Source organism: Carassius auratus, chromosome 35 (assembly GCF_003368295.1).
Source record: "Carassius auratus strain Wakin chromosome 35, ASM336829v1, whole genome shotgun sequence".
Lineage (NCBI taxonomy): Eukaryota > Metazoa > Chordata > Actinopteri > Cypriniformes > Cyprinidae > Carassius > Carassius auratus.
In genome coordinates this window covers 17070056-17097010 of record NC_039277.1, presented here as the reverse complement: position 1 = coordinate 17097010, position 26955 = coordinate 17070056, and the positions used below count along the sequence as shown (strand labels likewise).

Sequence of the window (26955 nt, the reverse complement as noted above, 5' to 3'; positions counted from 1 at the left end):
GTCACGGACCTGAACCCAATTGAGATGGTTTAGGGTGAGCTGGACCGCAGACAGGAGGCAAAAGGCCCAATAAGTGCTAAGCATCTCTCGGGGAACTCCTTCAAGACTGTTGGAAGACCATTTCAGGTGACTACCTCTTGAAGCTCATCAAGAGAATGACAAGAGTGTGCAAAGCAGGAATCAAAGCAAAATAATTACCTAGAATATGACATTTTCAGTTGTTTCACACTTTTTTGTTATGTATATAATTCCACATGTGCTAATTCATAGTTTTGATGCCTTCAGTGTGAATCTACAATTTTCATAGTCATGAAAATAAAGAAAACTCTTTAAATGAGAAGGTGTTTCCAAACCTTTGGTATGTACTGTATATATATCATCCAAAACGATCATCAAAATCAACACAAAAATAGGTCAATGAGCACAAAATGAAAGTTCTGACCTGATCCCTATAGAAAATTTGTGGAGTGAACTAAAGAGCAGACCAACATTTTGGGGTTTAATTATTTTAATAAACTTATTTTTTACGAAAGGGTTAGCCTGAAAAGTGTGTTTGCACCAGTATTTTGTTATCCAATACAGTGTGACAGCAATATAAAAAAAATCAATAAAAAAAAAAATACATTTGCAAAAGGTTTTTATTTGATTCAGGCACAAAAATCTGATGTAAATGATTGAGACAAGTGAAAGAGGATTTTTTTCTCCTGTGTGAACTCCAGCAATCTGCTTAAATAAATATCTGATGGAACCTTGTTTCACCGTTGCTATTGCAGATCACTGAGACAGAATGAATACTAACAAACAGTAAGTCCTGAATACAGTCAGTAACTGAGCAAATGTAAGATCACAGACACGAGGCCAAAGAAAACCTCAGTCAACTCATAAAACATTTAAAATTATAAATGATCATCAGCATATTTTGCATGCCAAGCAATAATTAAACATGAGACAACAATCGGTGTCAGCGAATCAGTTATATTGGCATGAGATGTGCAGAGCAAACACTGTTGATGTTCATTTTGTAGAACCGCAAGAAACCGACACCATTACTGTACTTCAATGTGTGTGTGTGTGTGTGTGTGTGTGTGTAACAGTGCTGACTCTACATCTGGCACGGACATGTGACCTCAAAACTGGACAGCGCTGGGTGGGATGTTGAACATGGAGGGGTCAAACTCTTGGCCTTTAAATGGAGATCCTTCAGCATTCCAGCCCGTCTTCAGCATCTCATGGACTTTCTAAAAAAAACCAAGGAAAACATTTTTCAACACAATATCCAGATAGTTTCTCACGCAAACAAGTGCCACAGCTTTAAAAGGAATTATTCACACAAAATGAAAATTCGATGAGAGTATTCACCTTCAGGCCATCCAAGATGTAGATGAGTTTGTTTCTTCATCAGAACAGACTTGGAGAAATGTATGAGAAATGCATTGCATCACTTGCTCAGCAATGGATCATTTGCAGTGAATGGGTGCCGTTGAATGAGAGTCCAAACAGCTGATAAAAACATCACAATAATCCACATGAATCCAGTCCATCAATTAATGTCTTGTGAAGTGAAAAACTGCAGTTTGTAAAAAAAGGATTCAATCATTACAACTTATTAAGACATGGTTAATTAACTTTACATGGTTAATTATCCATAATGATGCTTCCTCCAGTTTAAAAAAAAATGTATATCAAAATCCAGGTCTGTTTTTTTGTAAACCATGCTTGATCTGTGCATATTTCTCTCCTGATTCAGACGAGTAAATGTTTTTACATGAGAAATCAATATAATGTGTTGAAGACAAGTGAAAACCAGAAGCAATGGTTTTAAGGTAAAAATATCTTGATGGACTTGTTTCTTACAAACTTGCATCTTTTTGCTTCACAAGATATTAACTGATGGAGTGGATTAATTGTGCTCAGCTGTTTGGACTTTTGTTCTGACGGCACCCATTCACTGCAGAGCATCCATTGGTGAGCGAGGGATGTAATGCTACATTTCTCCAAATCTGATCTGATGAAGAAATAAACTCATCCATTTCTCGGAAAGCCTAAGGGTGAGTACATTTTTAGCAGTTTTCATTTCTGTATGAACTATTCTAACTATTCCAGAGCAGTAATGAAGCAACATAGAAAATAACAATTTCCACGGTTTGCTCACGATCTCATGGCTCTGTGGTTTCCCCTGGAGTTTCTGGTGGTAATCAAATGACAGACGGTCCAGAACAGCATGCTCCTCTTCATCTACAGTTGCCATAGAGCGTTCCCGGTTGATCTGGTTCACATCGATCTCAGTCTCGCCCTTCAACACGGCGCTCCACCAAACCTCCCCGATTTTACTGAGAGACAGCTGGAGGAAAAGTCCAAATGACCATCATGACCGTCTACAACTCCTGTATCCAGCTTACACTGCCTCAAATTATTCAAATAATAATAACATTCCAGTATCTAAAGACAGAATACAGTGTATACAGGAAACTATTTAATGACAGCAAATAAGATGTAAACAAAACAGGGTTGCTATTGGGTTTCTGCAGGTGTTAAGAAGCCAAATTTAACACATTTTTAAGATCACTTAATATGAAATATAAAGCGATGTCTTGCTTTACAGTGCAAATGTCTCAAGATTAATAAATCAAGATGCATTTACCCAAGCTGCAAAATGACATGAGATAAGAAGTCTTTTCTGAGAATTTGATCAAATATTTGCCCTAAGGGGTATTAAAAATAAACCGCACAAGGAAAACTATTATACCCCTGTGACAGATTTTTTATTATTTGAAAAACTCAATTAATATTGTTCAATATCTCAGAAAAGTTTTTTTTTTCATATAAAATATTTCTTGATTTTAGGATGTTTACTTACTGTACTTGGACATGTAATGCAATGAACATTATGCCCTTTTTAAGGCTTCGATTTGTGTATACAGTAGGGGCAAATTATGACTCAAAATAGCTAATATTAGGCAGATATATCATTTCGGATGCACCATCCAATAATAATGTGTACCAGAACGCAGCGGCCAGGCTCCAGACTCCACAGGGAATTTTCTGTGTTAATTTTGTGTGTGAATTCTCCCTCCATCAGGACTCTCTGCGATCCTTCCTCGTTCAAGGCCACGCGGACCCTCCCCGACTGCAGATCCACAGACACCTGCACGCAAAGATGGAACGGAAAGCAGACTGTTATCAAATTAGCATTGCAGTAATACTTAACAGAAATGAAGTGAAGATTCTGCCAAACTGTAAGAAAGCAACACTGATCAAATCATATGGCAGCAGGTTATACACGCACCTGTCGGCCTTTAACGATATTAGGCTGCACATGCACTCGAACTTCCACATCCGTGTAATCCTGCGACCAGGTGTATTTTTCTCTAACAGCACCATTGTAACTGTCTGCGTTCGACTGAAAGCAGTCTTGTCCGCTGGAAATGTGAAAACAAACTCATTATTAGGTCCAAACATAGCACAAAAGTTTGAGGTTGGTAAGATTTTAAAATGTTTTCGAAATAACTCCCTCACAAAGGATGCATTTCTTTGATCAAAAATACAACAAAAACTGAAAGTCAAAAATGATTACCGTTTTCTATTTGAATATATTTTAAAATATTTATTTCTGTGATACAAAGCAGAATTTTCAGCATCATTACTCCAGTCTTCAGTGTCACATGATCCGTGATCATTCTGATTTGCTGCTGATGAAACATTTCGTACTATTATCAATGTTAAAAACAGCTGTGCTGACTCATATTTTTGTCAAAACTATGCTTTGTTGTTCTTTAAAACAGAAATCTTTTGTAATTTTTATAATTGTCATTTTTGATCGTACTGACCCCAAACTTTTGAACAGTAGTGTCTTTCCACATTCATGTTTTTTTGAGCAAATGCTCTAAAAGTCATGCATACATGTTGGCTTTGTTAGAATCAGAGTTTGATGGCGCTGCGGCTCCTGCTGGTTCAGCGGTGCTGCTCAGAGTCTCTCCGTGTGTCTCTGTGCTCTGTGCTGATGGAGCGAGGACAGCTGTGGGCTCTTCTGTGCTCCTCTTCTCCTCCACAGGAGCTTCAGCCTCCTGTTCTGATCGAACCTCCAGCTCCTGTACTGCAGGAGGAGTGGCTTTCTTCTCCTCTGCCAGCCTTGCTGTTCTCTCTCTGTCCTCTGCTGCAAGATTCTCAAATAACTTAAACGTCTGATGGAAGAAAATGACAGAAAATACACTTACAGTAAATTCAATAGATTCTTATAACAGCAACTATAAAGTTGCGTAATAAAATATACACACACACACACACACACATATACATATATATATATATATATATATATATATATATATATACATACACACACACACACACAGGTACTCAGCCCTCCTTGTGCAAGGTGTCAATGTTCATCTTTTGGACAACTGTCAAGTCAGCAGTCTTCCCCATGATTGTGTAGCCAACAGAACTAGACTGAGAGATCATTTAAAGGCCTTTGCTGGAGTTTTTAGTTAATTAGCTTATTAGAGTGTGGCACCAGATGTCTCTAATATTGAACCTTTTCACAATATTCATATATACATTTGTAATAAACATTTGAAATATATCAGTATGTGTGTAATGAATGAATATACACGTTTCACTTTTTGAATGGAATTAAATAAATCAACTTTTTGATGATATTCTAATTATATGACCAGCACCTGTATGCATGTATGTGTGTGTATATATATATATATATATATATATATACACATATACATACACATATGCACATATATATAACTTAAATATTTTAATTTCATTTTTTTAATTAATAAGACACTGTCACAGCAATTATAAAGTGGTATAGAATTAATAATATCAATTATTTAAATTACTTATAATAATAATTTAATTAATTATTTTGAACTAGTACCAAGACAGTAGTACCATGGTACTATTTGAAATATGCAAATATCACAGTAGCGTTACATGAATATAATAATCATTCAGTAGCTGTATGTGTGTGTGTGTGTGTGTAATCGGATGGGATAAATGCAGAGCACAAATTGCAGCTGTCACGTGACGTCACTTTCCCCCATGTTTGTCTCAGCTGATGATACTTCTTTCTATCCAGTGAGTTTAACAGATTAAAGCTAAAGTCAGTCAGTACGTTACCTTGAACACCATTTGTTCAGCCACTCCGGGCGGGAAGCCCATGCGGTCCTGTGGGCCGCTGAGGAGGCGGTAGAAGTCCGTCTTTCTGTAGAGGAACCCGAAATAAACCTGCAGGAAATTCTGAATGTTTCCAACATGCTGCAGGATCCCTAACAGCGCGTTATCATACAGCTCGGTCATTTCCACCGGTGAAGACATGGCTGAGCAGGTCAGCGGGATCAAATCTGAGTAAAAAGCGGTTTAATTTGAGGCTTGTTGTTTGAAAACAAACGTAAAGCAACAGCAGTGCAACAACTGATCCTTTAAGAGCAGCTGCACTTCCTTTTTCTTCTTCTAATGGAGTTTTATGGCGCTTCGCGAGACAACTTTTGGTGCACTACCGCCACCAACCGGCCTGTGAGTATAGGTCTCTGCAGATCAGGGTACTCGGGTAACACGGCAATGTCTCTCCTGTGCAGCAGTTGGCAGTAATGCGCTCTTGACGGCTGAGGGCCGTGTGCAGTTAATGAACAAAAACATGGCGACGTCCTTGGTCAGACAGACAAAATTGCTGTCGGTAAGATTTACTTAGATTTTTTTGCTATTCTAACTAATAACACGTTTCTAATCGAGAGCTTCTTGCATGTTTTATGTTACTGACGTAGAAGCGGTCTTATAGATATATAGATAGCTATTGGCCCTGAATATAACGTGGTATGGAAATCAGGATTTAAGTAAATGTCACTGATCAAATATTCTCTGTTTCCTAGATTGTGAGCAGCCAGTTGAATTCTGCTGCATGTTTCAGGAACATTCACTGCTCTGCAGCTTGTTTGAAGGTATGTGAAATTCAGTGTTTCAATCAGTTTAGATCTTATTTATAAACATTAACGTTACGTTCGTTTTACTCTATTAGTTTAAAATATTGTCATATTCCACCAGCGCTGTATTCGAAATATTAATTGCACGCATGCATTTTCTGTCTCTTTGATTCGTTTTGCAAAATAATGCAGCATATTAGCGCCATTTAACCAAAACACTGAAAACCAACAAACAAAATGAAAAAAAAAATGTCAAAACCCCAGAATAAATAAAAGCACATTTCTACATGTATAGCACAAACTGTTCAAAAAATATCAATATTACAGTTAAATCTGCGTACAGGATTGCAAAGCTATTATTTATAAGTTTGAAGAGTTTACGTTAAATTTTACGCTTTAAATTTCAGGAACACCGCAAGATCTGTTGGTCAAAAATTTTACTTGAATTTGTAGTTTTCAAAATTAATTCCACATCGGACCATCAACATTCATTGCAATATGTCATAGTAGTAGACAAAATCCTATTAAAACAGTGCCTGGACAAATTGAATACCATATGATGGAAGGCCAGAAACTTATTCGAATGCTTACAGTATCAGCAGAATCAGTATTTTTCATCTGCATTTTTAACCCAGACGATCTGTCTCCTCTCTAACAGAACCGTGCAGCTCGTATTCGAGTGGGTAAAGGAGACAAGTCAGTGACGTATGAGCAGGCGTATCACCCTCATCACATCGGCCACAGGAAAGGCTGGCTCTCACAACACACCAGTAAGTCACAATCTTTGTATAAAGATCCGGTTGGATTCCCAACATTACTGATTACTGACACTATAAGGGCTGGTGATCCAGTTACCTGAAGTATCTGTTAACACCCAAATACCATTCCTTAATACACTTCCTCGTCCCGCAGGTAATCTTCAGGGTGAAGATGGAGCGGCGGAGCGTGTAGTAGAGGACGTCTTCATCAGACGCTTCATGTACGGCACGTTTCATGGCTGTTTAGCGGATGAGGTGGTGATCAAACGCAGAGGAAACCTCCTGGTCATCTGTGCAGTGATGATACAGAAACTCTTACCGTCGAAATTCTACTTTCTCATTGGTTACACAGAGGAACTGCTCTCACATTTCTACAAATGTCCGGTTAAAATCGAGATGCAGACGGTAGAAGAAAAAGTCGTCTATAAATATCTCTGAGGCCATGTGTTCTGTGTTTAGAAAACTGCTATTAAAGGGAGAAGCTTAAGAAATTTTTTATTTATTTATTTGGGTAATCATTAGTAAAAAAATATCCACACAATGGTGACGTGAAGGGGTCTTAGACTGTGTGTGTTTGTAAAGATAAAAATATTTCTTTATTACTTCATGCCATGATTGGAAATTAATAGAGGTTTGATGCAAATATGAATGTGGTGCTTGGATTAGTCACCGGCTATAAAGAAGAAAATAGGTGATTGATTGAATTAATTATTTATAATAAAAAATACAATAAGGTAATTCTAATTACAAAAGGGAGAATGCCCCGGAAATAAATCCCAGGGGGTTAATATTGCTCCTTAATGGAAAAGTAAATGTATGATCCTACTTCATGCATTAGGTTTTTGTTGTTAATAAAAAATGTTTTGGTTCCCTCAAAAAGCAGTAAATTATGTATACTGCATTTTTATTTTAAATTTATTTGACATTATGTATGTTAGAAATTGACCTGAGGATTAAAATCACTTTATTTAATTCAGTCATCAATAATGGTTCATAAAAAGTTCATTATGCTCAGTTTCTTAATTTAATCAGTCTAGATGACTTTCAATCAGAACCATACATTAAAATAAATACTAGAATCCTTAAGAATGAACAGAATTTGCATTAAGTGGACACTGCAAAGTCTTTTTTTTCCCCATAAATTTATTGATTCTTCAAAATGAAACATTTTTATCATATAAAAGCACAACAATCAAAATTGGCAAATTTCCCTTAAATATCAGACCTTTCCCTTTAAATTAAAAACAATAAGATCAAAACAGGATTTCCACTGAGGCACGTGAGCATTTGCAGTTATGGATACATAAGGTTCAATTCACAGTATGAAAAATCGAAATAAAACAACCATGCATAACTGAGAATAAAGGTCAAACAGAAAAACGACTCTTAAAATGCTAGGGGTGAATGTTTTGATGCTAGTATATTTCGCAAATCATGACAAGACTTGAATTAAACATTCATTCATCATAAAAGTGCTGAAACAAATAAGGAGTAGGAAGTAAGGCAAGACTGACGACAAGTATCCTTCAGTCGAACTAGTTCAAGCCCTTAGAAACTGTTCATGTAGCTGTATGACAGCATATGAACTAGAATCACGCGGTAGATACATTCACATCTTAAGGAGGGAAGTGTGTGTGACTTCCCAGATAAGAATTCAAGGGAGAGTTCGTGCCAAATATAACATTTCTGTAAATATTTACTCACCTTAATGTCATCAGTTTCATTGTATAGTAGTAATAAGAGTGAGTAAATACTGATAGGAAAGAACTATCTCTTTAAGAATTTCGGTGGAGAGATGTGTGCAAGTCAACACCCTGATAAATCTTCATATTACTAAACTTAGCGTTCACTGCTGGAGCTGGGGTCCGGCCCGCCCTCTGGCACAGTTTTATTTGACGTTTCGACAGCTGTCGCCTGTGCAGGACTCCAGCTTGATCAGCCTTTGGTTCATGATCTGCAGAAGCGCAGGATCGACCTTCTTCACGATATTCTCCAGCTGATGGGGATCCGACGTCAGGTTGTACACCTCTACGAACGACTGAAGGGGATCACAGGGGAAATTCATAGAGGTTCATCATAAAGTCTGCTCCACAACTGCACGCCGGACTGACATGTGCTCACCTCGTTGTCTGCGAACTCGCAGTACTGCAGGTTTGCATCCTTCAGAGTCCTGACGCAGGCGTATGTGTTGTTGAAGGCGTCTTCACATACGCAGTCTGGGAAGCATTCCTAAAAATGCAAATGCATCAATGCCATAGAAAAATTTTTTGGTTCCAAAAGAATCTTTCAGTGATCAGTTTTCTTAGTGTGAGGAACATTTTGATAATCAAAATAACTTTTTTACACTATAAAGAACCTTTTGCACAATTGAAAGATTTCATGGATGTAAAAGGCTCTTCATGTAACCATCAATGGAAAGTATAGAGTATAGTAAATGATTCCTGAAACACTTACAGCTAGTCCAGGGCCAAGTTTAGGGCAGCTGGGATCTTCAGAGGAATTACCCTCCCCGGTGTATTCAATCAGAAAGAAGGGCCGTTCGGTGCCGTTACGCAACGATGGTGCCTTCATGAGAATATTAGAAGAGAAAAGACAGAGAGAAGACTTTCTTTCATTGTGACATCAGACAAAACTCATTGATTGGTAGAATTCTCATTCATGCAATCTTCATTATTCTCATTGCTGTAATGCAAAAAAGAGAAGGACACAATTTTTCTCCAAAATGAAAATTAGCATGAAAACTAAAATGCAGAAAATAGTACCTTCAGAAATCATTCTAATATGCTGATTTGCTGACATTTCTGATAATCATCACAAGTTGGAAAAGCAGTTGTTCTGCTTTATATTTTTTTGAAGAAATTGGGATACTTTGTTTAATTCAGGTTTTTTTTTTTTTTGATAAATAGACAATTCAAAACAACAGCATGTGTTAAAAAATTTAAATCTTTTCTGTACATTATAAATGTATTTTCTGTCACTTTCAATCAATGTAATGCATTCCTGCTTTAAAAAGTATTTATGTCTTTCAAATGTACTGAAGAGTAGAATGGACTGTTTTGCCACTTTGCTACAATGCATACATTAATACTACACTGAGGTAGAAAAATACATCCAAACATGTAAAACGGCATGAAAAAAAAATCTTGAATCATGACACACTCACCATCTGTGGCAGGAAAGACTGTCCGTCCATGTTGACGGTGGAGAGATTTACTCCTGCGATGTCCAGGATAGTCATAGAAAGATCTATATTCAGCACTGGAGACTAGAAGACAGACAAACAGATGTTAGCGATTATTTACAGTCATAGAACAATATATTTAGACATGTTCACTAAATCAGTCCTCTAACCTGAAGTGTTTGTTTAGGTTTGATTCCTGGACCCCGAACCAAGAGAGGGATGCGAATATCAAACTCATAAAGCTGTCTCTTGTCAATAGGCAATGAGAACTGGCCTGAAATTGAACGAAAAATAAGCTGTTATCAATTTAGGCGACAACAGGTCAATCAAACTGTGGAGACAGAGGACACACCGGTGTGATAGCCATGATCAGACGTGTAGAAGATGTATGTGTTGTTCAACTCCTTTATTGAATCCAGTTTATTAATCAGCTGCTCCACCATGTCGTCCACTGACAGAAGCGTCTGCCATCTATCAGAGATATTAAACACACATATCTCAATAGAAAGATTTATTTGATAGAAAGTTGTATGAAATCTGTATTTGTGTACCTCCTGCGGTAAGCGTTATCAAGGTACTCAATGGAGCTGTTTGGCATTGGATTTGCAGGCTGCCGTAGTAACCAATGTTTATCCTAAAATCAGAGAAACAGGATCTAATAAACCACCCTATAATAATAAAAATCCACCATAAAGTTTTTAATAAAGTTGATTAAAAAAAATTATTTATTAATTAATCTACTAAAATCTTTACCCCTATCTCAAATCAAGCCAAGTCTGTGTGACTTGAGATTGGCTTGATTTGAGAAAGGGGTAACGATCTAAATAAATGCATCCATGTTCTCACAGATTATTCGAGATCCAGCTTCACCAACAGAAAAAGTGAGTATAATAAGGTTTTTTAATGAATCTTTGCAAATCGCCTTTCCTAATAATGTTCTAATTAGCAAGTTTCACATTGAATGCAGTTAAAGTAAACAGTCCCCCAGAAAGCGGCTGGGAAGAGAGGGGCGGGGTCAGCAGAGCTCATTAACATTTAAAGGAAAATACTACAAAATGGCTTGCTCTGAAAAGAGCTGTTTTTGACTGTAAAAAGGTGTTTTTTACACTACCATTGATAAAACTATGTTACAGACTTTTCATTAAGACTCAAAAAAATCATATCAACTTGTGGAAAATGGGCATCCGATGACCCCTTTAGCACAGATAGAAAAATTCTAAGGTTTTAACTAGACACTTAGAGACATCCTTGCTCTCTTTAATCAATGAAGACCAGACTGATTTTGTTCGTGATCAATCGTTCGCTTACATGAAATGCGAAAGCATTTGATTGCGTACAGTGGACGTACCTATTTGAGGTTTTATGGTGATTTAGTCTGGAAGACGAGCTTCTATTTTGACAAATGGCATGCGTTCTCTTTCCTTTAATCTGAACGGTGGAACTAGACAGGGTTGTCCTCAGTCTTTTTGCTTTGATTCTCGAAACACTGGCAGAGACCATTGGCAACCATGCAAATGTGGTGGGTATTGACAACATATATAATAATAATAATATGTAAAATTATATATATATATATATATATATATATATATATATATATATATATATATATATATATATATATATATATATATATATATATATATATATATATATAGAAAAACTCACTGACTGGTATTTTGGCTATTTATTTATATATATATTATTTTTTTCTTTTTTTATTAGATAAAAAAATAATTTTAATCTAATTATTTTAGATTTGGTTTCTTGAAGTTTCAAATCTTGTGGAAAGCCAACCAAACTCATGGTTTACACCTGCAGTACTTCCTCATAATCTGTCAGATGTCATTAAGGATGAAACCGAGAGCTGAACCTTTCCAGGCATGTTGAAGCTGCCGTCACGTGGTGCTTTGACGTCGCTGAAGGACTGCTGATACTGAGGGGCGGCCGTCCACGGCGAGTGAGGAGACGGCGGACACAACATCATGAAAAACGGGTGATTGGGGCTCCGCTCCTCCAGGAAATGCAGCGACTGGTTTAACTAGAGAATCGACATACATGTAAAATATTTTTTTAAACCTTCAGGCAACCAAACAGCATTCACACAGCTCCAGATTTAAAGGGCTTATCAATGGAAAAACAACCATTGCGAGTGGGGTTTAATTTAGGACTAGTGTTAATCTGTTTCCGGAACACCTGCCCTCACTTAAATAATAACAGAGCAGCGGTTTGGTGACGCAAGATTGCTTCCAAGGTTTCAGATATCAAGCAGTCCAGTCATGCGTCCCACAGAAACTGCATTACACACTGCTGAGTGGACAGGCTGACGTGTGGAGGCACATTCTGACATTCAGAGTTACACAGTGGCTTCTCAGTTAGTCATGAGGCAAACAGATTGTTTCTTGTTCTAAAACAGAGATTATAACCACATTTTGTTAACTGATGAATTTCCAATGTAAAACAAGTTTAGCAGGTGATGTAGCAAATTCATTGACTGTCGCACTTAGCATGAAGTAAATGCTTGCAAAAACTGAGTGACAGTTGACGCCCCTAAAAATGAATGATTGATTTAATGTGACATGACATGCTCCAACGTAAAGTCAAATTTCTTTATTTACTATCCTAATACACATTCCCGAAGTATTAATCAGGGCTACTTATTCAAAATAAAATAAAAACAGAATGCAATGATGTGGAAGTTTAATATTTCAATATTTTATTCAGAATACAACATAGATGACATATCAAATGTTTAAACTGAGTAAATGTATCATTTTAAGGGAAAAATAAGTTGATTTTCATGGCATCAACACATCTCAAAAAAAGTTGGGACAAGGCCATGTTTACCACTGTGTGGCATCCCCTCTTCTTTTTATAACAGTCTGCAAACATCTGGGGACTGAGGAGACAAGTTGCTCAAGTTTAGGAACAGGAATGTTGTCCCATTCTTGTCTAATACAGGCTTCTAGTTGCTCAACTGTCTTAAGTCTTCTTTGTCACATCTCCCTCTATGATGCACCAAATGTTTTCTATGGGTGAAAGATCTGGACTGCAGACTGGCCATTTCAGTACCCGGATCCTTCTTCTACACAGCCATGATGTTGTAACTGATGCAGTATGTGGTCTGTCATTGTCATGTTGGAAAAGGCAAGGTCTTCTCTTAAAGAGACGGCGTTCAGCATTGATGGTGCCTTTCCAGAAGTGTAAGCTGCCCATGCCACACGCACTCAGACAACCCCATACCATCAGAGATGCAGGTATCTGAACTGAGCGCTGATAACAACTTGGGTTGTCCTTGTCCCCTTTAGTCAGGATGACATGGCGTCACAGTTATCCCAAAAGAACTTCAAGTTTTGATTCGTCTGACCACAGAACAGTTTTCCACTTTGCCACAGTCCATTTTAAATGAGCATTGGCCCAGAGAAAACGCCTGTGCTTCTGGATCATGTTTAGATATGGCTTCTTTTTTTTCTATAGAGTTTTAGCTGGCAACGGCGAATGGCACGGTGGATTGTGTTCACCGACAATGTTTTCTGGAAGTATTCCTGAGCCTATGTTGTGATTTCCGTTACAGTATCATTCCTGTGTGTGCTGCAGTGTTGTCTAAGGGCCCGAAGATCACGGGCATCCAGTATGGTTTTCCGGTCTTGACCCTTACACACAGAGATTGTTCCAGATTCTTTTAATCTTTGGATGATATTATGCACTGTAGATGATGATAACTTCAAACTCCACTATTTTTCAACGGAGTATTTGGGGAATAGGTGATCCTCTGCCCATCTTGACGTCTAAGAGACACTGCCACTCTGAGAGGCTCTTTTTATACCCAATCATGTTGCCAATGGGCTCGATGCACAAGATGGCGCTGGTGAGCTTCAGCGATGCAAGTGTATGCATACTTACTTCCGGTGTAATCAAGAGAAAAATAAAGCTGTTGTGCCCAATTTCGACCCCCTGCCGAATTATTACCCCCCTTGTTTAAATCGCTAACTGATTGCCTAATCCTAACCCCTCCCCCACACCTACTCCTAAACCTACCAATACTAGGAGGGTAATAATTCAGCAGGGGGTCCAAATTGGGCACAACACTGGAAATCCAAGATGGCAGAGATATGCAACTAGCCCAATGACCTAAAAAGTTGCAAATTGGTCCTCCAGCTGTTCCTTATATTTACATTGAACTTTTCCGGCCTCTTACTGCTACCTGTCCCAACTTTTTTGGACTGTGTAACTCTCATGAAATCCAAAATGAGCCAATATTTGGTATGACATTTCAAAATGTCTCACTTTCAACATGTGATATGTTATCTATATTCTATTGTGAATAAAATATCCGTTTATGAGATTTGTACATTTTTTTGTACAATTTGTGCATCACATTATGGAAGTAAAATTGGTTAAAAAAATTTTTTTTCAATGTTGATTCTACACTTTAAAAGCATCAAAAACTTACAACCAGGTCTGTGAGATAGTCCTTCTCATAGTTGTCTCCATGCTTTTCCTCTTTTCCATTTACAGACAGTGTGTAATTGTAATATTTAGAGTTTCCCACCTGTGGAGACAAACAAAACCAAAACACTGTTAGATCATACTACAAAATTAAATATTTCGCCTGAAACCATCAGTAAAAGATAAATTAAAATGGTTAAAAACCAGATCTGCTTTTGCAGTGCAGGTTGTAATGAGACCACATCACATGACCCTACTAAACCATGCATTCTGCAAAAAAGCCTGTCTATAGGCGACTGACATCATCGGATAAGGGAAGTAAAGGATATATTGCAGCACATACAGCTTATCCCTGGTGATCTGAAGGTAAAAGGGAATGCTGCATCTGTTCATGACTTACCAGTGCATGCCATTGGTCCCAGCCAGGAGGCACATGAGCCACACCGCCTGCATCTTTACTTCCATACTGAGAACACAGAGAGGGATTCATGAGAGCTGTGAGAGGGAAACAGTGACTGGGAGGATCTCATTAAAACCAGTCAAGAACATGCCAGTCATATTTCCCATCTACTTCAAAAATGCAATTATATATATATACACACATATACATTATATATATATATATATAAAGAAACTATATTTTGTTGATGAAATTAATGCTATTTTTAGACATTTAAAAAAAAAGTACCTTTAATCTCCCAATTTTCATTCAAATAATGCAAAAAAATTACAGAAATTACACAAATATATATATTATTTAGATTGCAAAATATTTATACATGGTAGTATTTGTTGTACTACTGCTGCTGATTGAAATAAAATTAGGAAATAAATGATTGTATTATAGTACATTTCTCATAATAATCAGAATTTAGGGGATTAAATGTATATGAAAAGATGCATTGCAACATTATTTTTTAAATGACAATTAAGCACATTTTCATCAACTAGTTGTCATTTCTTTAATGCAAATGAATATATAAAATATATATTATATTTAAATAGTGAAGTATTTATATATGATTGCATTTGTTGTACTACTGTCATGGTAATCAGAAAACACACACAAAATTCTATTCTATTCTGTTCTGTTGTATTCTTGAATTTGAAGTAAACAGAACCGGAAAGTAACTGAAAAGGAACATAAACATTAGCACTATTTCAAACTTCTCAAACCTGTTGGAATGTTGTTGGCTTAGAACACTTCAGACATTTGAAAGATTGCAAATATTTAAACATTGTACGCAAATTAAAAAAATGAACACCATGCAAATAGGTCAGTGATAATGCATGACCTGCTGACCTGATTCAGGTATTTCCCGCCATAGAAGGTTTGGTAGCGCAACTTATTGAGGTAAACCGGAAAGGCAAAGGGCTCGGCCTCCTTCTGCCACGCCGTGCTGCTGCAGTTTCCAGAAATTGAGTTATTTCGGACCAAATGATTGTGTGGATATTTACCAGTGAGGATGCTGCTGCGACTGGGACAGCACAGAGGGGTGGCAGTGAACTAAACACAACAGGAAAGGAGAAACTTGTGATATTTGGTCAGAATCATTCAGGTCTTTGATTTATGGTTGAACACTCACAGCATTGGAGAAAGTTACACCAGCATCACCGATCAGTTCTTTGGTCTTCTTCATGGGCGTCTGTGGAAAAAACAAAACAAAACAAAAGAAAAGAAAAACAATAATGTGATGGATATAGTCATCTGTTTGTCATCTGTAACGACTACAAAGTCATCAGGATGTATGATTTCACACACTGATTTTTGTCTAATGACTTGTTCCTGAAATTGATTCTTAAAACAACAGCTGCTTCAAAAAAATTAAACCGTACAATAAATGCTTCCATGTATAAATACTTTTGTTTTGAATTTAAATACACACACACACACACATGCAGAAAATGTATGCAAAATCACCTAGTACAACAAATGCTGCAATGTGTAAATACTTTTGAATTAGAATAATACATTTTTATAAATTTACATTTACATTTAGGACACGCTTTTATCCAAAGTGCCTTACAAATGAGGAAAACAGAAGCAATCAAAACCAACAAAAGAGCAATAATATGAAAGTGCTGTGAAAAAGCAACAGTTAGCCTGATGCAGTACATAGCAATGTAGTTTTTTTTTTTTTTTTATAAATAAAGAAAAACGAAGATAGAATAGAAAAAGAATAGAGAATGCTAGTGTCAGCATGATACATATTTAACATAATTTACTAGATTTTTGCATCAGAATGAGAATTAGGAAATTAAATGTGCTTGATTTTCAGGATAAAATGTAAACAAGAAATCCTATAATAGCCTTCATAGCCTTGCATCAACTATATAATTTCATAAATATGTTCTGTTTGAATTAGAGGTGAAAATATATACATACATAGTACTAGTGTGTGTGTGTGTGTGTTTGTGTATGGACAATAAAATATCAACATTATGGTGCATACATTTTAGTATCTAAAACCATCTGAAACCACTGTATTAAGTTGTGCAAACGTGATACTGGTGCAAGAAAATAAAAAAGTATTTGTAGTCTAACTTTGTACACTTACCATTCCCCCCATCTCCACATCCTGGTCGTCGGTGAGAATGAGGATGATGTTGCTCAGTTTGACGCCTTCTGAACACCTGAGCGTACAGGTGAGGAGCGCGGCGAGTACACAGGACACGATCCGCGCGCTGGACCTCCACTGACCGACCCGCGCGCTCGCCATGAGACCAACACCAGACCGAACCCGAGGTCTGGAAGCCTGGGAACACAGAGTCAAGCAGCCGATGGTGGAGAACTGCAGCGCACACGATGAGATGAACTGAGAAAGTTTAAGGAAGTGAGACACTGAGTGTGTCATATGACTGCAGCCTGATCTAACACCTGATGCGTTCACAGAGTCACAGTTCATTATGAAGTAATAACATAAAAAAAAAGTTTGCTCTTTTTACTTTTTACAACATGTTCTGTGTAGTTTTTACTGTTTTAAAATGTTAAATTACTGTTTATAGCTCTGACAATAAAAATCTTCCACAATACATCTTCTTTATATATATATATATATATATATATATAATATTTTTAAAATATGAATTAAAGTATGATTTATATGCTGTACAAAATTACATATATTTCTATCATTTTCATTTATTCACGTATGTACTTAAAATTCAAGAGACATATAGAACAAAAATGACATCTCAAATGAACAAAATAAAAGTTTAACAAACATGACCATGTGCAAAGTCACATCCCCTCCCACTGTGTGTTATTGTTTTACAATCACATATGGCTTTATGCTATTGTAAATGCATTTGAAGATCAAAAAAATCTTCCCTTTCTCTCTTTTTATTTTATTTATTTTATTATATAACTACTGTTACGATATATAATTAAGTTAATATAGCCTAGACAGTAAAAGAAATGCAGCACGTCTGCACCTAGTCGGAACACTTTAAGGGTGCACCAAAGCTTTCTCAACATGTGCATCACTCAAAATCAAGGGGCAAGGAACTCGACCGGAAGTTGAAGTCGGGTGGGGGCTGCCATCTTTTAGCAGAACTTCACTTGCGTTAGCATTCCCATTGACTCCCATTCATTTTGGCGTCACTTTGACAGCGAATAACTTTACATCTGAGGCGTTTAAAGACTCTGTTTGTCCATTATTTATTTCTAAAGATACACGACAATGTATAAAGGGCTCCATTACCTTCTATGTTACATTATGGCCCCGTATAAACAGTTTTTGTAAAAAATAGGCTAACGATTGCGTCATAACCACTCGGCTCTCTGTCGCATTACCGTACAGACAGGTGGAGAAGCACGCAGGCAATTAACTTAATATGGCGTACTGGCGTTACATTTTAAAATACTATACAAAATAATTAATCAGAATACTTACTCCTGCTCACTCACGACAAAGAACTCCCGCCTCAAGCTCACTGTCTCTGCAAGATTAACGATGGCAGTTTTCACGCACAGCCACTTAGAAGATTTACATCTGTCAGACAGGTTGCTGACGTCGTCAAGCTTCGTTTGAGTCTGCGCGTCAGAAACGGAAGTGCTAAAAAACGCTAAAACTGGGCTTCATTTGTCTCAATTGAGTTCCAATGGGGTCGCTGTGTCCATTTCTTTTACTGTCTATGCTCAAAATAGATCCCCCTGGGTACAATCAGATGAGATAATAGGCCTGTCTGTCGATAGGCGGCGCCTGTGGCCCAAAAAACTGGACTCTCGTTTTAGTCACATTCATATATGAAGATGCCTTACGTTTTCGCAGACGTTTGTTTACTACGCCATTAACGTTTAAATATATTCATTAAACTTTCCTTATACTTTAATTTAATAATTATACTGATAAGCTTAATTTATTTATGGTTATTTTTCCATTAAAAACACGAAGTTAAGAGTTAAAACTGAATACTTATTATCTATTACCCACGATGACTGCTAAGAGACAACTTGTGTTCCACAATAATTGATGTTCTATTTACGTATTTTATTTCTGTGACACACACGTGACAGTCTATGGTCTGGTGGAAGAAGTGTTGCCAAGTTGCTAAGAAATTGGGCTACTTGTAGTCAAGAGTTGAAAAAGTGACTTCAATAAAGCAATATTTAGTCCATGGAATTTTAATTTTTACTAGAGGAACCCAGACAAAACAATGTATTTTACCTCCGGAACGTGATTGGGCTAGGTTTGGCCTAGTTTTGACTTAAAGGGGTCATATGATGCTTTGATGTTTTTTTTATTTTGTGTATTTGGTGTAACAGAATTTGTTGACATGATTTAATGTTCAAAAAACACATTATTTTTAAAATACTGTACATTATTGTAGGTCCTCTATGCCCCACCTCTCGTTTTCTACAAAGTCCCTCCTTCCAACAAGCGCAGTCTGTTCTGATTTGACAGCTGAACCCGTGCATTGTGATTGACTGAACACCGCAAGCACTCCTTCAAGCCCAAAAGGGGAATAAATGTGCGTGACAGACACAGCGATGAAGCTTGTATGTGTTTGCAGTACACAAGCCACTGTCGGTTAAAAGCCCAATCACACGGGCGTCGGGGTCAATGCCTCTTATTTACTTTGAATGGAGTAACTTCAAGCGTTGGTGATATGAATTGTCTGTCCGTCACGTCATGTTGGGTCCATTGATCACGGCAGAAGTTGAAAACTTTTCAACTTTTCAAGCGCCAATGCAGGTGTCCTCCAATCAGATCGCCTTATGCAAATTTCCTAGCACAGATGCTATGCAATCGCGTTGCAACACCAGAAAACTGCGCATTTGAACAGTCAATAGCAAATACTTAAACTAATAACAAAACATTCTTACAATAGCTGATTCGGAAACTCCAGATTGTTGTAACAAAGTCAGAATTACCTCCTCTTCTAGGTTCACGAAACAGTTGTCCATAAAATGCGTTGCTGTTCTGTTGTAAGTAATCTTAAAGATTTCTAAATTTCTACTTACAGAAGGCCTTTTGCCTTCACCTAGATACACACACTATCTCCCTGACATGACTGCTTCAACACTAACTGCGTTACTGAAACCACGCCTTCTTTCTTTGCATGAACATTTGGGCGACATTACACAAATATTTCCACATAGTGATGTAGACATGTGGGGGGCGTGGCAGATTCTTTGATTAAGAAAATATCTTTGGTTTTGAGACTTTAGTCTTCGCAACTTCAGGGATCTTATCTATGCACAATTAGCTTGTAACACTGCAAAGAGAAAGGAAAACTTGAAATCGCATCATGTGACTCCTTTAAAAACCTGGCAAACCTGCGTGCAAGTGCAGAAAATAACACGAGGGGTCTGATCTGATCTACCAAGGACTAAAGGCGAAGGGATTTAGGATCTACTCTGTGGTGGGGTGATGAAGGTTATGTGATTTATGGCAGGCGGAGGATCGAGAAGGGTTTATTCTAGACTATGATCCCATTAAAACACTGGAAAGCCTCTCTGCCTGTAAACCAACAGAATGACACCTGTACATTTCTTAATGTTTCTATATTCATCTTGGAGAGCAAGATGGAAACATCTAGAAGAGCATTTCTTACATGATTAGGACAGGATCTCTTATTAAAGAAACCTACAGGTACAAACCATCATCACTTTACTATGGTATTTACCACAGTGCTTTTTTTGTAGGGGTACAAATTATGGACTATTTCTGTTTGTTTTTCTCTTACAGTTCCTCCATCACACGTTCTGTCAGAAACCCAAAGTGAAGATGAATTCCAGGCCTGGTTTGACAACCAAACTGGACGAGACGCCTCCAGTTCTGACCATTTGTCCCTGACTGGGTGACCAAACGCAGAGGGTTATAAAAGTGATGCTCAAGCTCTGTTATCTTCTCAAGAATACAAGTTATCTAGATATATCTGTTAAGAAGGTTATTTCACCTTTTTAGAAGATTTTAGAAGATGGATCATCAAGAGAAGTAGAGTCAACACGACAATCAGTAATATCAGGCCATGAAGGTAAATAACTCAGAAGGCAGTGTAAATGATATGAAAAAGCTGATTTGTCAGCTTTAGTTTGTGAAGTATAAAATAATATCTTCAGTCGAACTGTGCCCAGCAAGCAGGTACTGCATTTCAGCGTTGAAAATTGTTATTTAGTTATTTGTATTTATATTCATAAAAAAAAAACTAACTGATTCATCATTTAATGTGTGTATGTGTGTGTGTGTGTGTGTGTTAAATCATTTTATATACATTAAAAAATACATAATTGTTTTTTTTTCCATTGGTTACTTACTGGCAATTCAGCTTATTATATATAAAAATGTTTTAAAATACAAATGTCCATCACCGAGCCTTATATTTTAGTGCCCAGTTATTATCATATTTCATATGTAAATATTTATAGGATATGATGTAAAAGAGACTTCAATTGTTTTGCTAACATCAGATATCGGCTACTTTTGTTGTCAGTATTTGATCAGTTTCCGCTTTATATTTATATGCAGTTCCAGGTTTTAATATGTGGTTCTCTGTAAATGATGTGTATAATAATAAGAAACAGTGATTGTCTTTTATCAGATACTTCTAGATGTTCTTAAGTTGTTTGTCTCTTTGAAACTTTGAAAGTTTTATTTTATAATTATATTTAGAGATAAACTTAATTAAAACTCAAAATGTGTTTCTTTCATTTCATGATAGTGCTGCAGTAATAAGACTTTGTCTTTGGATAAATGACCACGGGTGGCTTCCATGTCAAATCTGCTCCATATATTTCACTGGCACATATTGATTTGACTTACATTTTTGAGAGAGGAAATGTAGTTGTTTTGAAGCAAGTTGTGAGACTGTCTCCAGTATCTAAACAGACGTCTCTGTCTCTGCAGGAGATCATTCAAGTATGATTTCACCTCTGTCTCTCTCCTTTCATTCAGTGTTAACGGCAGCACTGTTTATATAGCCTTTACAAAATAATCGACTGTGCCGTTATACAATAATTCTGTGATTTTGCCTGTGTATGATGCAGTTATATATGTTACAATGGACCACAAAACCAGTCATAAGGGTCAGTTTCTTCAAATTGAGATTTAAACATCATTTGAAAGCTTTCCATTAGTAATTGGTGTATGGTTTGTTAGGTTACAACGATGTGAAAATCTGGAAAATGAGGGTGCAAAAAAATCCCCAAAAAGGTAGCACATAGAGTAAATTCAAATGAATAATTTGCTTATTTAAAACAACAAATAACAATATAAAGATTACTTGGTTTTGAGTCAGTTTATAGTTTTTATTGCAACTGGTGATGAAGTTAAGTTTTCTGACCTGTATTTATTTCTTTATTAATACAAGTTCTTTGTTATTACCACTTTTTGCTAAAGAATGAAGAATTAAAGTATGCAGTATGACTTTTTAGTCAGGGCACTAATATGGTAATACCATATAAAAACAATTAAAATAAAAATAACATTTAATGAATTAAACCTCAAAGTTAGATTTTTTAACACTACAATAACGTCTTAAATGTTTTATTTACAACTGTGTACATTCTTTATCAGACCCTAGAGCACAGAGTAAATATTATATTTCATGAATATGACAATCGTTCAGATACATTACTATTTGAAATGGCCAAAGTACCACAGAAAGTATTTTTAATTAATTCAAAAATACTAACAATATTTTGAGTCTTCTCTCATAGTCTTTTTATGATATTCTGCCACAGAAGTCAGTCATTCACTAATGGACAGTGTGAAACATTATATTGTTTTATCTCCAGTTTGCAGCCTTTTTAAAAACCATGTCTTTAGTTTTGACAGGACATCAATGGTGGCATCTCATTTGATCTACCTTTAAATTGTATTTTGATGCAGTTTGAACCCAGACACCTTCTGCTAACAACATAATTGACCTCTAAATGTCATTTTAACTTCAAAGAGCACGTCTATGTTCACACCTCATGTCAGCCTTTACAGTACTCTTAACAGGAAAAGGAAAGGCCCAAATGCAGTGTTCCCTCCTCCCTCATCTTTCTCCACAAGGACACTTCTTTTAGTCAAGTGTCCATGATCTGAAAGCATTCACAAACATGCTGATCTGGCCCCGGCTCCTTAATGATGAGCGTCGTAAGAGACGGGGTGGGTGGGTTTCGGCAGTTATGCTCAATGGGGATTAATGCCCCCTTCACACTTCCCCTCCCCAGTTCCAGGTGTGAAACAAAAGTACTCTGGATCGTCCCGGGACACCTCTGGCCTCAGCTCTAGAGACAGGGCTCCAGGGCTCGAGTTCCCACCGTGATAGCAGACTGGTTTTTCCGTCCGGGCCGGTTCCTCGGGTTGTTCTTTGAGCTTGATTCCTCTGATTGGAATAAATGAGGGATTACTGGATGTGTTGCAATCAAATTGATGGGATTAACCAGATTAGTGACTTTCATGGACATTCCCTGCATAAAAATAACAAAAGACAAGAACACGCAGGAAGATTTACCAGAGGCTGTATTATAATTTAAGTGCTAATGCAACAATTGACACCTCAAATGTAGAAATTAACACAATCTGTGCACACAAAAAAGAATAGCAAGGTACTAAGGAGTACATAATGGGTCGCAGGTCGTTTTGGGCTATACAGTTGCAATATGCAATTTTAATTTCAGATTTTACATTTTGATTTCATTTTTAAACATATAATAATATTTTGTATTTAAGTTTGTAAACCAAAAACACTTTTGATTTAAAATGAGAAAATATCATATATTTAACTTTTCATTTTATTTTACCAGCATAAAGTTGAAACTAAAGAATTAAAAATAATTTATGTTGCTTGAAATAAAATAAACATTAGCTTAAAATAATTTAGTAAAATATAGTAAATTTGAAGTACTAAAATAATAAAAAATATTTAAAATATTTAAAAAAAAAATTATAAAAACTGATTTAATGTTAGATTTTAAGGACATTTTAATTTTAATTCAAATTATAGTTTTTTAAATGTATATATTAATATATGAGAATAACATACAAACACACACACATGTGTATGTATATATATTTATATATATATATACACACACACACAAAACTAAAATCATAATCATTGCTTGAAATGAAATATAATAATAGAACTTCAAATACAATAAAATATAAAAAAACTAAATAAATTAAATAAAAACCTTTAAATATACATTTTGTTTGAATATCAGTATGTTGATGTTGTGTTTATTTTGTGTTGGTGTGATGCTGGTTTCGCTCAGCTGGCTGTGTGTGTTCAGCCTCTGCAGCACTGAGAGAGAGACAATGAGAGAGAAACATGAGCAATCAATACAGAGCAGCAAACAGCCCTATTAGAGATGAAAGAGGCTCAATAAGAACAATCAAAGGCCGTCTCTGCTGGGGGCCATTACTCTGAGAGACTGCCGTCTGTAGCAGCGGCTCAGCATAAACAGACATCTCAAACCCACCAGCATCAGCCCGTATCACACTGATGAGGACAGATATGCTTCACTGGACTCATGATCACACATAACAAGACAACAAAATCATTTCATCTGTTTCTAATGATCGAAACATTTCAAGCAATAAAAATAAACTCTCAAAGATTCTGCTTCCAAAATCAGACTGATACAAACTTATAAGTAAATAAATCAATATATCTGATGTTTTATATCTATATTATTAAAGGATGGGTCGCAGAAATCACCTGCATTGCTATATCTTGTAAACAAATAAAAGCCTCTAATTAAAAAAATAAAACTTTTATTTATATTTTCTTAGTTTGACATAAGTTTTAAAGAAATTATTTATACTGATATTTTTAAACAACGAAAAGCCCCTAAATGAATAAATAACAGTACATTTATTCTGTATTATATCTGATTTTAAATTTTGCATAATAATTTAAATGATTATTTAGGCAAGTTGCACTGCTAAAACCATCAAAACCAACCATTTTTAAACAATTAGAAATAAATAAATAATAGTCAATAACAACTGCTTTATTTTATATTTGATTACTTTTACATGAAATGAATGTCAGTGTTTTACTATAAGGGGATGGGCTGCTGAAATCATCTGTTAGCATCTTGGTATCTTATTAGTTTTAAAGAAATTTCAGTTTTATGCTGAAATCATCTACATTGCTATCTTTTAAACAATTAAAAGCCTATGAATAATAAACCAACAAACAATCAAACGTTTACCACTATGTTATACATAACTTAATGTGACACGTGACTTTTAAAAAACGTTCTTGCTGCTACATTAAATGCTCCTCAGATGAGTGTTTTGATTCTGGGTTCTTTAAAGTTCACAGTTATATTGATGATTTTCTATTAAAAAAAAAAAAAAAAACATCTATATGCTGAATGCTGCTCTCATGTCAGGAACGTTATTACAGAAGAGTCTCTCTCTCTCTTACTGTAATCTGTGCTTTAATGATAGTGTGAGTGAGATGAGAAGTGGACCTGCCGTCTCCAACCCCTCCCGTCTGTCATCCATAAAAACAGGCTCCTGTCTGATTCCTCTCCGCTGACACGCACATCAAAGTCAGGCCCCGGTTTATCACATATCAGGGCCCGGGGACAGCGGAAACGAGACGGGGACGGTCCTCTAACACCAAACCTTATTGGAATATAGAAACCTGCAATGCAATTACAGACAGATCAGTGACAGATAAGAGATGAATGAGATCGGCCTTTCACTGAAAGAGAGAGACAGATAGAAAATAAGATACGGTGAGAGAGTGTAAACAAATGATCTGCTCTTTGAACCTTTAAATGGGCCGAAGAGGGAAGAATATATGCAGATTCAGCTGTCTGAATGATTTTACTCTCATTATTTGATTGTTTGAGAAGACGAATAAACTAATTATATAACACCACCCCCCATGATTAATACTTTGAAAGTAACTGAAAATGAGCTTCTTCCGATCAATCTGTGTAATAAAATAAATAATAATAAAATAAAATAAATAAATAAATGTTACAGTATACATATAAAAATGGATTTTTTTGACAACATTATGCATATTTAAAAAAAAGTGAATTACGCTATGTATAATATTGATTATGATGATTTTTCATATTTAATATGGTTGTGATCTCATGTTTAAAAGTCATTATTGGCCATCCTAAGAACAAAAACACTTTATTTTGTCATTTAAGAAAAACGAGTGTATGAAAAAAGCAAACAACCCAAGAACTACACAAATAAAAAAGGAAGCAAAAAAACTATCCAACAAAACAATAAATAATTGACTGACAGACAGACAGACAGACAGACAGACAGACAGATAGATAGATAGATAGATAGATAGATAGACAGATAGACAGACAGACAGATAGATTGATAGACAGAATAAGAAGACATTAAATCTATCTAGTTTACAGGTGATAAATGTATGTGTAAGTCCTCCCTTGGCGCCTTCTTTCTGTTGTTTCTCTTCAATGCACCCAAATGGGATCAAACCCTTCAGATCCTTTAGAAACAATAATGAGACAATCTGAGGCTGTTTTATTTGCTTGTGTGATAATCAAAAGTGTCTGGCAGGCTTTGAAATCATGTATTCTTCAATAGTGGGACTGATCAAGTTAATCTCAAGCAAGCCGTTGATAAACCAGATCAGCTTTATGTGTAATAATGCCGTTTGAGGGGGGGCAACAGATCCAAGGGCCAGCAGTTATCTCTGTCAGTAGTTGGGTCTCTGCAGACTACTGTCTCCATACTTGTGTAGTGTTTCTAAAACAGCCCATTAACCTCTACCTGTCACTTTAAAAGAGCCGCCTGCTTTGATACGATGCTGGCTGAAAGAGGCATAAACAAGAGCTCAATTACCCACGTTTGCAGCCACTCACGGGAACGTTATGTGTCTATGAGAGAGACATTTTCACAAAAGGACAGATCTGCAGCTTTGTTCTACTGGAATCAGAGAAACTGACAAGATTTTTCATAAAAAAATGGATAAACAGTATTTAAAAAAAAAAAAAAAATCTAAAGACACTTTGGAAAAAAGACCAGGAAACATTCATGGTTTATTTTCTAAATTATTTTTTTTTACTGATTTTAGTAATCAGTAAAAATAACTTTGAATGAATGATTAAATAGGAAAGCATTTCTCATTGACACTATGAAATGTTTCAGCTTCATTTTGTTGAGCTGCAACTGACTCTTATTAA

The 26955-nt window shown here is 36.2% G+C and overlaps 3 protein-coding genes across 3 annotated transcripts; 1 reads left to right on the top strand and 2 right to left on the bottom strand.

Annotated features, from left to right (window-relative positions):
* Positions 1-960: 960 nt before the first annotated feature.
* On the bottom strand, positions 961-5378 carry LOC113054692 (nudC domain-containing protein 3-like). Its single transcript, XM_026220391.1, has 6 exons — positions 5137-5378; positions 3901-4181; positions 3287-3419; positions 3002-3145; positions 2153-2341; positions 961-1238 (listed from the first exon to the last, which is right to left on the bottom strand). Exons 1-6 carry the CDS (start codon positions 5332-5334, stop codon positions 1128-1130), a joined length of 1056 nt encoding a protein of 351 aa, XP_026076176.1. The 5' UTR covers positions 5335-5378; the 3' UTR covers positions 961-1127.
* A 33-nt stretch (positions 5379-5411) lies between these two features.
* Positions 5412-7429, top strand: LOC113054693 (28S ribosomal protein S24, mitochondrial-like). Its single transcript, XM_026220392.1, has 4 exons — positions 5412-5692; positions 5886-5954; positions 6595-6706; positions 6849-7429. Exons 1-4 carry the CDS (start codon positions 5642-5644, stop codon positions 7130-7132), a joined length of 516 nt encoding a protein of 171 aa, XP_026076177.1. The 5' UTR covers positions 5412-5641; the 3' UTR covers positions 7133-7429.
* Positions 7430-8003: 574 nt separating this feature from the next.
* LOC113054691 (N-acetylglucosamine-6-sulfatase-like) lies at positions 8004-17191 on the bottom strand. The gene is made up of 13 exons (XM_026220390.1): positions 16883-17191; positions 15911-15970; positions 15628-15831; positions 14725-14790; positions 14329-14427; positions 11749-11916; positions 10427-10509; positions 10228-10346; positions 10046-10149; positions 9858-9959; positions 9149-9259; positions 8816-8923; positions 8004-8732 (listed from the first exon to the last, which is right to left on the bottom strand). The coding sequence occupies exons 1-13, from the start codon at positions 17177-17179 to the stop codon at positions 8583-8585; spliced, it is 1671 nt and encodes a 556-aa protein (XP_026076175.1). The 5' UTR covers positions 17180-17191; the 3' UTR covers positions 8004-8582.
* Between the last annotated feature and the right edge of the window lie 9764 nt (positions 17192-26955).

Coding starts and splice junctions, on each gene's coding strand:
- LOC113054692 (XM_026220391.1), bottom strand. CDS start 5,334: ATGTCTTCACCGGTGGAAATGACCGAGCTGTATGATAACGCGCTGTTA. Junction 4,182..5,136: donor CTGAACAAATGGTGTTCAAG/GTAACGTACTGA, acceptor TTCTTCCATCAG/ACGTTTAAGTTATTTGAGAA. Junction 3,420..3,900: donor GATTCTAACAAAGCCAACAT/GTATGCATGACT, acceptor TCACATTTCCAG/CGGACAAGACTGCTTTCAGT.
- LOC113054693 (XM_026220392.1), top strand. CDS start 5,642: ATGAACAAAAACATGGCGACGTCCTTGGTCAGACAGACAAAATTGCTG. Junction 5,693..5,885: donor GACAGACAAAATTGCTGTCG/GTAAGATTTACT, acceptor TCTGTTTCCTAG/ATTGTGAGCAGCCAGTTGAA. Junction 5,955..6,594: donor GCTCTGCAGCTTGTTTGAAG/GTATGTGAAATT, acceptor CCTCTCTAACAG/AACCGTGCAGCTCGTATTCG.
- LOC113054691 (XM_026220390.1), bottom strand. CDS start 17,179: ATGACACACTCAGTGTCTCACTTCCTTAAACTTTCTCAGTTCATCTCA. Junction 15,832..15,910: donor GTGTAACTTTCTCCAATGCT/GTGAGTGTTCAA, acceptor TGTTGTGTTTAG/TTCACTGCCACCCCTCTGTG. Junction 8,924..9,148: donor AACTTGGCCCTGGACTAGCT/GTAAGTGTTTCA, acceptor TTGCATTTTTAG/GAATGCTTCCCAGACTGCGT.